This window comes from Macadamia integrifolia, chromosome 11 (assembly GCF_013358625.1).
Source record: "Macadamia integrifolia cultivar HAES 741 chromosome 11, SCU_Mint_v3, whole genome shotgun sequence".
Lineage (NCBI taxonomy): Eukaryota > Viridiplantae > Streptophyta > Magnoliopsida > Proteales > Proteaceae > Macadamia > Macadamia integrifolia.
Genome location: NC_056567.1, coordinates 27,735,722 through 27,750,745, shown reverse-complemented (window position 1 = coordinate 27,750,745; position 15,024 = coordinate 27,735,722). Strand labels below are relative to the sequence as shown.

Genomic DNA, 15,024 nt, shown 5'->3' with positions numbered 1-15,024 from the left:
AGATCTGATAAACTATGAGAGAGAGAGAGAAATAGAGAGAGAGAATGGACACATATTACCTCACCTTCTGCGCCTGTCCTGTTTGATAGGGGCATGAAAGAGGTTGGGGGGGGTCATCTAATGAAACCATTCTGTTTCTTGCAATGCATGCTTATTGCTTAGACAAGATACTGATTTGGGTTTGTGAAGAGAAAAATGCTTGGCTGAGAGTGAGTGTGGGCTCACTGTTCAATCAAATACAGTATCTAATTTGGGTAGCTCTGATAAGAAAATTTTGTCAAATGTAGATCAGATGTGATCCAAATTTTATGTATAGGTAGATATGAAGATCCCTTGCTCATATTTAAAATTTTATTTTAAAACGGAATTTGCCAAGTGAAAAATAGGGTTTGAAAATTTATAGCTTTTGAGAATGGACCACTTTGATAGGTTTATCAAATAAATAGGTTTATAATACCTTAGGATTCCTGGAGATCGAAAAATCATTTTTGCACTTTTTTGGATCATGCCTAATTCAAATAATTCCAAAAAATGTGAGGCCTACCATTATCCCTTTAAATCCTCGTATCGTCATAGATTTATATTTTGTCAAGAGTATGTGCTTAGATTTATATTTTAAAAGGCAACGAAATGACTCAGTGCATGAGGCTCTCGCCACTGCATGGTTTGGGGAGGGTCATAATGACCACAATCTTACCCCGCTTTGCTGAGATGTTATTTCTTGATTCGAATCCATGACCAAGTGAAACTTTAATGTTGCACCAAGGTCAACTTTCTCTCCACTCCTTATTTGATGACATGAACCTTTTGTATACAAATCAACATCAATTGATCCTCTCCTTTCTACACATGTATGATGCCAATACGAGGCAGCATATGGATCCCTCTATCTCTTAAGTAATTTATCTTTCTTCATGTAGGATTTAAAACAATTTGGTTTACCGTTTACAAAATTACCAATTCAGTGTATGACATATTTACTACGGTATATTGGTAATTTTTTGGGTACTTGTAGTATTTGTTTTGTATTAAAAATTGACTTAAAATATATCATGTACCACCACAATCCATCCGTTTTTGCTGTTATGGCAAGTTGTGATAGATATCAATAGTTAAAAATTGATGAGGGAAAGAATGCCACCAAACAACATTGCGTTCACCCTGAAACATGGGGAAGTGTAATCAAGATTATGGGCATCTTTTTACAACCTGATTCTACTTCCCATGTGTCATGTACACAACTATTCCATAGCATTATTTTCCCCAAATTAATGTTACATCTATTTGATCCAAATAAAAAGGTGCTAATTTTAGATAAAATATTAGCAAGCACTAGAAAACTTGTGACGGCAACATAATGTCAGAAAGTTTCTTTTCAATCGGGGTGAAAGAGAATCAAGGGTCTAACCCCCTCCCCCCAACCCCCAAACAAAATCCCGAAAGAGACGAGGAATCTCTTTACCATGGGTGAAAATAACTCGATCCAAAATTGCGTTGCATCCAAATGCAAACGGGAGAGGAGAGAGATGGAGAGGTGGAAACAAGCTTCGTGAGGGTAGGACTTGATCGCAAGAGCTGAGTAGAACAGCTCTACATCCTTACCAGCTGCAACAGTTGGGCACCTTACATATTCCGATAAGAAATAATAATGGTCAGTCATTCCTCCAAGTAACTAGTTCTGTAAATCTACCTTTATTTACTAACCAAAGAGGTTGCATATTGTCAAATGTTATCTCACATTGAAATGGAGTTTATCCGATACAGAAAATGGATAGAAATTGTGAAATCATCAACCAAAATTTGAAGAAACAAAATAAAACAAAACTTTTCTAATTCGATGAGCCTAATATAGGGAAGCAGAACTGCCACTACATGATTAGCCAGATGCTGATGTTTACCAAGAGGTGGAACAATTTAATGCAGGTGAATTAAGAATCTCTCCCTGGACATGCATGCTAAAATCACATTGCCATAGCATAATTAATTGCTCTGCTGTCTTTCCATCCCAAATGTACCTCCCTGGAATTGAATTACCAAGCCAATGTCATACTGCCACGCATTCTCCACAGACTTGCATTCCACCAACCCATGCTTCATATGCTAGATTTTCATTGAGTGACCCCTTCAGATTTTTATTGAGCTTTATTTTTCCTAGCTTTCCTCCTCTTCTCTTCTCTGCAAGGGGTTCAAAAGATACAAATTCAAAAATGACTTGCAACAAAACAATAAAAAGATACCATTACAATGTCCCCTTTATCCATCAATGACGCCTAGCGTGATAATCAAACTACCGCACCAACACACTTCAACCTAAATAAGCAAGGGTCTGAATATATACAATAGCTAGCACACTAGAACAAGCAAGCAAGGGATGAGCCCAATGGAGAGTCAGGCGTGCACCAAATCCAAGCAATGATAAGTACAATAGAGAGTAGGCTGATCGTAAACATGCAACACGTTTGGTTAACAAGTCCTGTTTAGTATTTATTTTTACCCTCCCAAAACCAAATGATGAGATACTTGCTACCAGTAATATCATAGTTTACAGGGTATATGTGATGTAGATAAGTCACCTAAAGGCTTATTTTATTGGAAATAAGCATTGGATTGTGTTATGTAGGTGTTGGGCCTATGATCCCATATATTTTCTTTGTATTGGGCTACAATATGGGTAGAAAGTAGGAAAACGGGATTTACTTTATTAGTTTAATCAGTCCTTTTTTGAGTCAGTTTCTTATATTATTTAGTTTCTTAAATCAGTTTATGTTACCATATTAGTTAAGGATTGGGTTAAGACCTTTCCTTCTTAGTGTTTGAGTCTGTTTTCAAGTCTTTTATATAGCTTTGTAAGGGGCTACACCTTTGTACATGAATTTGATTGATGAGAATTTTGCTGTTGCCTTTTGCAGCTGTGAGACACAGTGAGAAGTGAGAAGCTCTGGGATTGGAGACATTCCAACCAAACACCTTGTGGTGAGAAGCCCAGGTACCTACTCTCTATTCTCTCTTCTTAAGGTACTATTCTGTTACTTTGGTTTCTGCAATTCTGCCAATGTTGCTGCCTGCAATTTGACAACCCTATCACTACAAGTATTGCTGAGCTGAAGGTGAATCTCTGTTCCAATTCAAGTTCTGATTTCAGATTCATCTTCTCCATACTGTCGACTGTAAACTATTTTTTAATTTAACTTCTGATTCTGTTGACTAAATAGAGAAAACCTATTCATGCTATGATTATTTGATTTGGGGAATTCTATATTGCTGATCTCCAATCTGTTCACAGAACTGTCCAATCGATTCTGTCAGGATTCAGAATCTGCTTCCAGAATTGAGATCTACCGGCTGGCTAATGAAGTCCTATCTCAAGTACGATTACCCTTGAAGCCCTAACCCCCTGAGCTCAATCCCTGTTAATATCTATTCTGTTGGCTCTGATATTAACATTAGTCAATAATTTTCTTGTTGGGTTAATTGAGTGTACAATCTGTTCTTTAGTGAGTTTAATCTGAGCTCATAATTGACTGGTTTGCCCTTCTCGAAGTCCAACTAGGATTCCTAATTATATTCAGATCTAACCACTGGATCTTGCTGAAACATCCAGCAAATATTTCCTTCACTAATAGAACTCGACCTGAATTACCGGTCCATCTGATTACTGGATCTCTATTATATTTCGTTAAAAAACTACTTAAGTATTCCTCTGTTTGGTACTATTTTAGTCCTTTAAATCAAAACTAAATCAATATGATGCAGTTGTCGACATAAATAAAACAAGGTACGAGTGAATGCAAAGGCTGCTTACCTAGATCTTGAGATTTCTTCTCTAGAGGGGAACTTCCTTTTTTTATATTGTTTGGGCCTACCACGTGGTTCTTGATTCCCATTGGTTGATAAACCTTTTCTGAAGCCACCATAGCCTTTTGCCTTCTTAAGATCAGCAACTTGGGGCCGTCGAGGTTCTCCTTCTGTGTTGTTCTTTTCATTGATTTGGGAATTATTGGGCCCACCATTGCCTTCTGCCTTCTTAAGATCAGCAACTTGGGGCCGTTGAGGTTCTCCTTCTGTGTTGTTCTTTTCATTGATTTGGGCATTATCGGGCCCAGGTGCCTGTTCTACAGTTCCCGATTCCTCAGATCGATTCAGTGTTGGCTTGGAATTGCTCAATTTCTTCAACTGCAAAAGCAACAGAATAACATAAGTAAATTCCATTTGTGCAGAACATTGAAATGCTACATGCTAAAATAGGAACGTAGCATTATTTTAGATCTAGATCACGAACTAAGAACCTATAAACATAGTCCAAATGTTGCCCAATAAAGTTGCTCAAAACAAGATTTGAGCCGAGCACCCCAATCACACACAATTAAAAATAAAAAAGGAGGAATCAAGGCGTGACTTAGGCTGCGTTTGGTAACGTTCCAAAAAAACATTTCTAGAGTTTTTTCATTCTATAGGAACAAAAAAACCGGAATAAAGTGTTTGGTGCATTTATGGTGTGTTTCGTTTTTTTTTTTTACAAGAAAAAGTGGGGGGGAGGAAGGCTAGAAACAAGAATGACGGACGACAACGGTCGTTCCAGTTGTTCCAAAAAAAAAAAAAAGGCATTTTGATACAGAAACTGAAATTTCCGTTTTTGACACAAACCTTGTTTCTAGAAACCGTCAATTCTCTTTTCTAGCATTTTTATTTTTTTTCACTTTTTATTAAAAAAAAAAAAAAAAATACGAAACACACCATAAATGCACCAAACGCTTTATTCCGCTTTTTCGTTCCTATAGAACAAAAAAACTCCAGAAATGGTTTTTAGGAACGTTACCAAACGCAGCCTTAGTTTCGTGGAGTAAAACCAAAGTTGAGGCAAAAATCTTCTTCCACAGCCATTTAAGAACACACTAAGTTTTGCCACAGAAGAGCGGCATCTAAGGAATGATCTGAAGATGGCACATGTCATTTCATACTTAAATTCAATCATATACCCTCCAAATAATGGCGTACTAATGCAATACTATTCTCGAACAGTAGCAATTGTGACAGGATCATAGTTGTCACAGTGTCTAGGTGACCTAAGGCATTGGAGGGGGCCTGGACGCAAGGCAACATCAATAAGGCACCTAGGCTCCCACCTGGACACCTAGGCCACCAGTTCGCGACAGGATTGCAGGAAAAAGGACGGACCAAATTTCCAAGAAAAAACCAATAAAAAGTAGGGACAATTGTGCTTCCTCGTCTAGGGAATGGTCTGAAGATGGGACATGCTATTTCATACTCAAATTCAATCATATACCCTCCCATATAATGGCAGACTAACGCAGTGCTATTCTCAAACATTGAGATCCAGTGAGAGATTGCAACCGGATCATAGAGAGAAGATACAGAGCAACCTTAACCACACAAGCCTTATAGTTCAAAATTTTAAATTAAGACAGATGAAACTATGTTAGAGAAACAAGAAAAAAAACATGTCAAAATATAGCTTTTCTTGTGAGAAATACAATTTTAAGTGAACTGATACCTTTGCCACAAAAAACCCATCCATGTTTTGAACATGGGGGTAAAACCGCCTAGTCTTTTCAAGCGTGGGGTGAAACCGGTGCTCTCTAAAGCGTGTAAACCTGAGGAAAATACAATGATCAGAGGAGCAAAAAATTTACAGGATTCAATTAAGGAAGCTAATATGAGAAACTATAGTTACCCTGGACGGCCAAAGTCTAGCCCACATGGGACCAACTGCACATTCCTTTTTTTCAGCGCATAGTCTATAACTGCTTCATTCTGAAATCGCAAGTTTGATGTTTAGAAAAATAGACTGGCAGTGCTGGTTCTGCAAAGAGGCATACTCATATACAAACCTCAGGAATCATTATTGAGCAAGTGGAGTAGACAATGTATCCCCCAGATTTGGAATTAGCATCCACCATGTCAATTGCTGCAAGTATCAATTGCTGCAGACGAAACATCGAAGCCCTTCAAATAAGTTCTAAACTGAAGATTGATTAACCATATGACAGAACTAACCACCTTTCATATAGTTAGAAAACTGCTTAATGAATCAAAACAAAAACTATATGCCTTCAGAAAAGCAGACCATCCAGAGAGGTGGCAACCAAGGTAAAAACATCTTTGAAATTTCTTTTGAGGAAAACATGAGTAAAGAAGATATTTAAATGGACATTTTTATCATAAGAAAATTCAAGATCTCAAAGATATGGTAACAGCATCCATGTAAACCCCACATCTGAGATCTAACCAACCAACTTCCCCTCCAGAGAGAGAAAACAAGCATACCTTCTGCAGAAAAGCACAATTTTGTACATCTTCAGAACTTTTAGAGGCTTTAACAGACTCATCCTTAGATATAACCTGCAAATCAACAACGTTTTAATAATTTTCTATCTAACATCCAATGATGACAATAAAATCTTCCAGGACAGCAAGTAAGTAATGAGATCAATCCTCAAAAAACTTACTCCAGTTCCACTACAGGGGGCATCCAACAACACTCGATCAACAGTGTTTAGTCCCAAAACCTTTGGCAGCTGTATATTCAAAACAATTTCCTTAGACCACTCGTCTAAAATTCACTAGATCGTAAGTGAAGGCTAACCACAGGAGGAAAATAGCATACATGCATTACTTATGTCATTAATAAAAATAAAAAATAAAATAAAAAACTCTTACAAGAAAGAATATGAACTGAATAAGGGTATAATAAAATATCACCGCAAATGGCATTCTAGAATAAAAAATTAATGCACTTTGCATGCTTTGCCACCATTATGGTACGGATATGCATCTATTATATATGACTAGTCACATATTTGTAAATGGGAGATTTCCACCCAACTGACCTGAAACTGGGTGAAATCTGACAACTGAGAATGTAAACTACATTCACGATGAGGGTGTTCTTGAAGTGTTTGACATGGACACGATCTCTCTAAGTCAAAAATAGCGCAGGTTTGTAAAATCCAATATTTTATGAAAACTCTCACTCTATAACCAACTAGAAAGGCACTTGGTTTGGTTAGTTTCCTTCAGCAGCCGTGAACTTCTGTCAGAGATGATTAGTCTCCTTTCTTAAGATATCTAAATGAAGGATTTATCAATTGGAGCCTTTCATTTCAAAATCTCATGTGATCAAAGGTGCTTCTGTTATGGAGATGAATTACTGGGCTATAAGGCATGAACCAATAGATACTGCTCATGCAAGTTATTGCTCATTTCAAGTGCTAGTGTTGAGTGACTTAAGAAGCCAAGCACACCAAAGAACCAGAGTTATTGAGAACATATTTGGCTAACCCTCTCGAGGTTGCTTCTGCAGACATGGGGACCATTTCTAAAATCTCACATTCTGGTGGAAAGTATTCAAGAGGCAGCTTCTCATCAGAATGTATTTTTGGAGCTCCTCATCAGAAAAAGCTGGATTCTCAGAAACTGAGAAGCATAAATCTGAAAAGCTTAGCTAAACATGCACAAGTCCAATGAGTAAGATTTTTTAAGCTTCTCATCTGAAGGGTTCTTTCGGTACAACATAGATGACAGGACTAACAATTGTATGAGCAACAAGGTGTCATACTTTCTAGTTCCACATGAACCTGGTGGGATGATGTCTTGAGCAGTTACATATACAGGACCCTTGATGCAAATAGATATGTTGCGAGTTCCATACAAATTACTTCTCAACACAATTTCTTTCGAATTCATTAAAATTTAATGTATTGGTTTTTTACTACCTAGTTCAAATGAGGATCTCAAGTTCATCCTTGCCAGTAGAATGGCAAACCTTTCTTATATTTTACCCAAAGTACCACTATACATATTTCCATTAGCATAACAACCATGTTAGCAACGAGAAAAAAAGGTTCAATTTTCTCCAACACAAAGTAACATTAATAAAGTAGAAAATTTTCTCGAAACCATATAATTGGCAAGTACTTCACCAGGTGCACAAAAGTGATAAAAGTGAAAACTAACCTCCTTCCCATCATAATTACAAACTATGGTGTTTGTTACACCCATACGGTGCAAGTTTGCAGTGAGTGACTTGAGTCTAGGCTCCTTCATCTCATTTGCATAAATTATTCCTGAAGAAGATTGTATTAATGAACTATAGAAGATGGAATTGAACAGAGAATTAATGCTAAATGAAAGGAAATATAAGTACTAAATGCTTCATCAGAAGATTTTGAAAATGAATGCCAACTATGATTCATCAGAAAGATATTAGTATTATAGTAGGGGGGTAATATGATGAGTTCACTGCAAAGTAACTTAAAGTTGCAACATTATTATTGTATTTCACTGCCTTCATTTTCTCTATAAGCAACCAACATCGAGGAACAAATGAATCTCCAAAAATTATACATGGAAAGAAAGATGGAAAAGTTTAATAATAATAATAATAATAATAATAATGCAATGTTTCATGAATAACACTTCAACTTAATAATGGGCAGAAAGAATAGAATAGTGTAAGAGCTAGCCGAAAATCAGAAAATAAAAAGAAAATAAAGATGATGATAACATGCAGTTACTGGACATGGCATGCTCTTTACTTGGAAGAAATGAGATATTGCTTTTAAATTTTTCTAAACAATTAAAAAGGAAGATAAAAAATGAATAATCGCTTCCCCCACACCCCCCCCCCTAAAACAAGGAAAAAGCTAGATTTATGCATATAAATTTGCTAGACCAATTTATCCAAAAAAAAAAATTGCTGGACCGTAACATTTGTGCTTTCTCAAAATTTTCATGTGGTTAAAACTTTGTCCACAGGCAACAGCCACAATACTACAATCCAAACTAGTCTTACAACAAAATTATTTTAATTTTCTTTCCCTACATCATTTCCAAACTTAATATTAAAATAGAGGGGAGGGGAGGAAGAATTAGGAACAAAAAGACTTAAAATAATTAATTGATGCTAACAATGTGCATACCAGTGTTCTTCATAAGAGCTGCAATATAAGTTGTTTTACCACCAGGAGCCGCCCTGTGACAAGTATAGACCAATATCAGGAAAGACAACAAAAATGCTTAAATGAAGCAGTGAAAGTTACCATATGCAAATGTTAGAAAATGGTTACTTTGCCAAAACACTTTTGAAATATTTTTCCTTCTAAAAGAGAGAGAGAGAGAGAGAGAGAGGAAAAATAAACTTCCCCATTAAGATGATCAAAATATAATGGGTGGGGATTTTCCTTCTAAAAGAGAGAGAGAGAGAGAGAGAGAGAGAGAGAGAGAAAAATAAACTTCCCCATTAAGATGATCAAAATATAATGGGTGGGGAAGCACACTCATCTTTTGATTTTTTCCAGTGGAAAAAAGTATCAGATAGATAAAGGTTCGCATTTGAATTAATATATATATATATATATAGTTTAAGAGTTCTTCTACAGTCACAGACCCTGGCCTATTCAAATAATATAACCAAGGTTCAATACAGTTATACAGGGCAAAGCTTGATGTTCAGCATGAAATGAGTACAAGCCTGGCCTAGAACTGGAATTCCATTGAAATTTCAAGATTGCTGTTGACAATGCAAAAGGGAAGGAACTTAAATGAGAAAATCACAAATTCTTTGTTATCTTTTTTTTCTTTTGATTGAAAAAAATCCTAGGCTTTTAATTGTATCTGGATTCCTTCTAATTGTATCCGGATTTCTCTTCTTTTTCTTTTGTACCTCTTTCAAGTTAATATGCTTTGTTCTTGAATATTTACATTTGAACTCAAATTTTATCTTATTCTACTGAAAGATAGAATAAGATGCCTAAAAGTTCAGGGATTTCAACCAAACTCCCAACCATGAAAACCCACTTCATCCCCAGTTGGCTTCAATCTGATGACTCAGAAATGTTAAGGTTTGCAGCCCGGGGTATTCGTGCTTATTTTGCTGTGGTCTTTTTTCTGGTGCTTGATTTTAGATGAAAAATGCACTTTAACAGTTGCCAAATAAGCCAATACATTAAAGATTCAAAACTTGCAATTAGTCTTGTTAAACTGATAGAAACATGACACTTAGCATGAGCTAGTTTCAAACAAGGTTCAATAGCCTTACGCCATATCTACAATCCGCTCCCTCTCTTGAGGAGCAAGGGCCATTACGGGCAAAAATGAGCTTGCACTTTGTAGCTGTGAGCCAGAAAAGTACAAAAAAAATAAGGCCCAAGCAAAACAAGTGATAATAAAGCAAAAAACAGAGCATTGAGATATCATCAACGAGGACTAGAAAACAAGATCTACCATGTAGTAGCCAGCCATATATTCAGGAGTTGCACCAATTGGTACTTGAGAATCATACACAACCAGTCCAACCTGCCAAGATATTGTTGACATGGATTTTCAGATATCAGAACATTAAATGTAAACCTGGGTGAAATGATGGAAATCTTTACCTTCGACCACTTGCTTAAGGGATCCAGGTTTACCCCTCTATTTATCAACACATCAGCCAAATCCCGTCTCCGTGTCTGTATATAACAAAAAACTAATTTCATAAAGACGCAGCTGTTATTTAAATAAAAGTGAAAATTGGCGATAAGTTAGTGAAATACTACATAGATGATTAAAACCTAAAGAGCAATGAACTCATCAACCCACAACCCCCCACCCCCTCCACAGAGACACAGAGAGAGAGAAAGAGAGAGAGAGAGAACAGTGAATTTTACCTTTAAAGTATTAGTTCGTAGACAAATGGGTCTAGGCTTTTCAAAAGCTTCAATAAGTTCTATAAGCTCAACAACTGGAAACATCTGCAAACGCAAGAAAAGAAATCGAAATTTTGACATGGAAATTGGATGTCACAGTGGCAAAGCGCCAAAAGGATGTTGCCTTGGAAGTCGGAATAAACCTCGACCAAGACACCAATCAGGAAGTCATTGTAACCATAGTAAGAACCCAAATCCCCTTTAAGCTGCTCAACGTAATCCTTCCGCGTCACTCCTTCTTGCCTTAAAGACTTAAAATTTGAAAGCACTCGAACAACTGGTAGCATAGAACCAAAGCAGTGAACAGTTAACTAAATAGGTGGGAGAAAGAAAAAAGAATAAGCATCTGCAGTTCTGAAGGACCTGAAACTCACTCTCTTTCATCCTACGCTGAAGATTCGGAAGATCAGGGGGGCGATGTGCCTCTTCTTCAAGCTCCTAAATTTATTCAGTAAAAACACACCCATTCTTAGAACTCAAAAACGAGAACTGCAATTCACATAAACCGCAAGCGTACCCATATATACATAAAATTTAGACAACAGGTGGGGAGGGCGGAATAAGATAGTAAACCTCTTCGGTAGGCAAGCGGAACTCATCCGATACTTCTTTAATGTTGAGCTGCAATTCCTCCTCTGCTTCTTTTTCTTCCCTGGCCCTCTCTTCATCAATAGCTCTGGACTTATCTTCTATATCTGACTCTTCTGAATCAGAATCAGAAGCAGAATCCGAATCGGAGCCCTTCTCTTTAGCACAAAAAAACAACCAACACTCAGTAGTCAGTACAGTATTCAATATCCCAAAAGCACGAATACAAAAATAAACAAAGTTCTAAAAGAAATTAATTTGAGAATCAAAGAACCTCCTTCATCGCTCCCTTGAAGAAAATCATCGGCGAAGACATCGTCCCCGTCAGAAGAAATATCAGAAGCAGAGTCATCTCCTCCTACTTCATCTACTTCTGGTTCTTCAGTAGGGCTATCAGAATCCTCGAGAAGATCGAGCTTTTTCGGCGGTTTTTCGGAGAAGGAATCCGTCTTCTGCTTCTTCTTAGAAGGAAGTTTTTTCGCCTTCAGGCCCTTCTTCTTGTTAATGACGGCCGTCCCCATAGAAGCAGCTGGGATCTCAGCTGATGGTGCTTCAGAGTTAAGATGTTAGGGTCGATGAGATGGACGGCAGGAGCAAGTAAGTAAGCTTAAACAGAAGCAGAGTCAGAAACGAGAGAGTTCTCACCTCCAAAACCTCTCACCGTGCAAGTTTTTAACGATAGTCGAACAAAACCCTATAGGCGCCACACGGCCCACACCTCGATGGATATCCCACCTCGATAAAACAACCGGTCTGATCTGGACTGGTCTGGTCTATTACGAGTCGCTAAGGACCGTTATGTTAACGGACTAGGCACTGGACCAGGACCGGAAGTTCCAACTATTGTACCCATTATAAGATTTTACCAAGTAATGTCATAGAAAGTATATTATGTTTGCCTCAATTAGATAAACTAATCTTTATCAATCAAAAATCCAGCCACATGGTATGTGATATGATTCAAAACTGTGTGGAGCTAGACCTCTTGGTTCCCTGCTCACTTGTTAAATTTTAAACTTTGATGATATAGCATTATTCTGCTGACCAATGACATTTGTGGTCGGTACTTAATATATCGAGCACGTTTACGTCACATCTAAGGACAATCAACCCAAGCCTCAACCTATCTCAAGAAGGGACATCTCTAACCAGGTATGGTAATCCTTCATGGAACAGACCAGAAACTAGGGATCTTTGCCACCTCATTTATTAAACGATGGTCTCTGCCGACCAGATGCCCTATCCTGTAACTGGTATCCACTATCCACATATCACCCAGAGCTACTACCTAATCATGAGATAATGACACCCCCGCTTCATCGGAAATTCCCTCTGCCCTTACTGCACTCCAACTTGGTAGTTTCCACCGCCTATCATGGGTTGAGCCCTAGGATTTTACGGTGGACTTGAAAAGCCACCTATAGACGTTTTACACCATTGTTTCCAAACTCAACCAATGCTAACAAACCTGACCATGTTTAGGCTAGACGCTTATCCAACCTAAGGGTGACCAAAGTTGAGTTAATCGTTGTAGTCAAGTTAACCGTTATGAGATCTACCACCTCAACTTGGATGGTGATTGGCGCACCAATAGTTCACTAATCTACATTAGCAAGGAAAGCAACCCTACAGACCAATGAGAGGAACCATCGACCACTATATAAAGAGGACTTAGCGAAATTAAGGGTAAGATACGCATAACACACAGAACTCTGTCTGTTCTCCTTCCCACTTATACTGAAATACTAACTTAGGCACCAAAGCCTCCTTCCCAGGGTCACCCTCGGGTCAGTTTTCTAATTTGTGGTATGCAAATCCTGGCTGACCGGGAAATTGTAGCAACATTTGAAAATCCAAGGCTACAACAAGAGTGCACAATAGTGGGAGGATTGCTGTATGCATGCATACACACGCTTGGGGTTGGGGACATAAATGGAAATGTATGTGAATATATGGTAGAATTTGAGTTTAAAAATTGATGAGTAATCCATCAAGACCATCAAGCATCTATTCAGCACTTAGAATTTCCTCAACATTTTGTCATGGGACATAATTTATGGATGGATCATCAAGGAGAGCTTTATCTTGATGAGGACGTGAAGTAGCATTTTTACTATTATAAAATTAAAAAGTAATTAATTTATAGCAAAAAAATATAATCTCTCACCAATAGAGAAGGAATAATTATTCTTTCACCATAGGTGATGCGTGTGTACTTATGACTGGACTTCGGATTCATCATTAACTCTCACGCCTTATTATTCATAATCACAAATACTCTTTGTAAAACGATCATAGGGTTTAGATGCATATAGGGAAGGGACTCCATGAAGAAGAAGAAAAAAAATTAAACCTTGATGGCTTGAGTCAAGGGTTCTTAGTACAACATTGCTGTTGTAAAAAAATGTTTACTAAAAAAATATATATATATATTTGTGAGGAAAATCCGATGCGAAGTTATCTCCAAAAACTAAATACAACGGAAGACTTGTTACCTCGTAATTCACAAGCACAAACTCTTTTGGATTATTAGTTCTTCACTAAGGAATCGTCCCACTTTCATTGCTGCTAATTGACTACTTTTTCACACTCTTGACTGTGTGTCTTCACGAAACCCTCTTACACTCTATCACACTCTAAAGTGTGCATTTTCACAAAACCCCTCCCTCTCTCTCTCTCTCTCTCTCTCTCTCTCTCTCTCTCTCTCATATTTTTTCACAGGATTGAGTTTCATGTCCGATTTGCATAGTGTACACTAGCGCCAACGTGTGTCTTCCACTCTTCCTCCTATGTCTCCATAATAGGGGCATATATTTCATAGGAACAAGTACGCGTTATCGCTCAAGCTAAACATGTCTGAGGCTTTGAAGACCTCTTCTACTGCTGGATCAAAAGCCGGCATTTTGTTTTCCTCTCTATGCTATTAGCTTCTTCAAACTTAACGGTAAAGGAGGAGGAGGAAGAGGAGGAAGAGGAGGAGAAAGGCTTATCTACTTCGATTTAGAGGAAAGAGGGCGAAGGAGTCTCCCGGCCGTCCACATTGTGGAATGCTACCTAGGCAGTAAGTGTCTCTCATCTTTGTTCACGACGGGAGTTTTGTGCCGACACAACTACCCATTTTGGGTATTCGTTCGATTGTGTTATACAGTTGCAAGATTTTCGATTATCTGTAGATGATAAAAGGAAGCCATTACTTTATTCTCGTCCTCAACTCTCCATCGATATAAAGCTTCGAATTTTTTGGTTTAGTTCTCAAATCTTACTATAAGGTTCTTGTAATTCGATATGGATGTCGAATTGGTTGGACATGTGTATCCATTAAACCCAATCTATTAATAAGACTATTTATTTCATTTATACATGACATTTATTTATTGAGCTTCAACGGTTAAATTGCACCATTGCAATATGTTGGTCATAGGTTCAAAACTTACAAATAGCCTCTTTTGCGAAACATGTTGGTCATAGGTTTAAAATATTTTTTCGATGTCCGATTATGCTCGTAGAATCTCTGAAACAGACATGTACAATAAGTTGGGGTTAAACAATATTAAATTACATACCATATAAACTCATTATAGGATATTGAAAATTTTGAAGATTTTATGTGCAAATTAAAGTGTTAATATTACATGGCAATATATTTGGGAATATTAAATGGTTGATTATTTTTTTTATTTGTGGAATCATCATTAACTCTCACGCCTTATTATTAATGATCACAATACTC

The 15,024-nt window shown here is 37.4% G+C and overlaps 1 protein-coding gene across 1 annotated transcript; it reads right to left on the bottom strand.

Annotated features, from left to right (window-relative positions):
- Positions 1–1,676: 1,676 nt before the first annotated feature.
- On the bottom strand, positions 1,677–11,979 carry LOC122093968 (26S rRNA (cytosine-C(5))-methyltransferase NOP2B-like). The gene is made up of 17 exons (XM_042664535.1): positions 11,569–11,979; positions 11,280–11,452; positions 11,081–11,144; positions 10,850–10,983; positions 10,668–10,751; positions 10,395–10,469; positions 10,243–10,314; positions 10,058–10,131; positions 8,940–8,992; positions 7,975–8,084; positions 6,468–6,536; positions 6,286–6,360; positions 5,850–5,942; positions 5,693–5,772; positions 5,513–5,612; positions 3,803–4,173; positions 1,677–2,175 (listed from the first exon to the last, which is right to left on the bottom strand). The coding sequence occupies exons 1-17, from the start codon at positions 11,813–11,815 to the stop codon at positions 2,133–2,135; spliced, it is 1,917 nt and encodes a 638-aa protein (XP_042520469.1). The 5' UTR covers positions 11,816–11,979; the 3' UTR covers positions 1,677–2,132.
- Between the last annotated feature and the right edge of the window lie 3,045 nt (positions 11,980–15,024).

Bases quoted from the DNA above. Each gene is read 5' to 3' on its own strand.
- LOC122093968 (XM_042664535.1), bottom strand. From the start codon at position 11,815: ATGGGGACGGCCGTCATTAACAAGAAGAAGGGCCTGAAGGCGAAAAAA. The intron at 6,537-7,974 runs GTTAGTTTTCAC...TTGAATATACAG, and splicing joins GTAATTATGATGGGAAGGAG to CTGCCAAAGGTTTTGGGACT. The intron at 2,176-3,802 runs GTAAGCAGCCTT...AACCCCTTGCAG, and splicing joins GAAGAAATCTCAAGATCTAG to AGAAGAGAAGAGGAGGAAAG.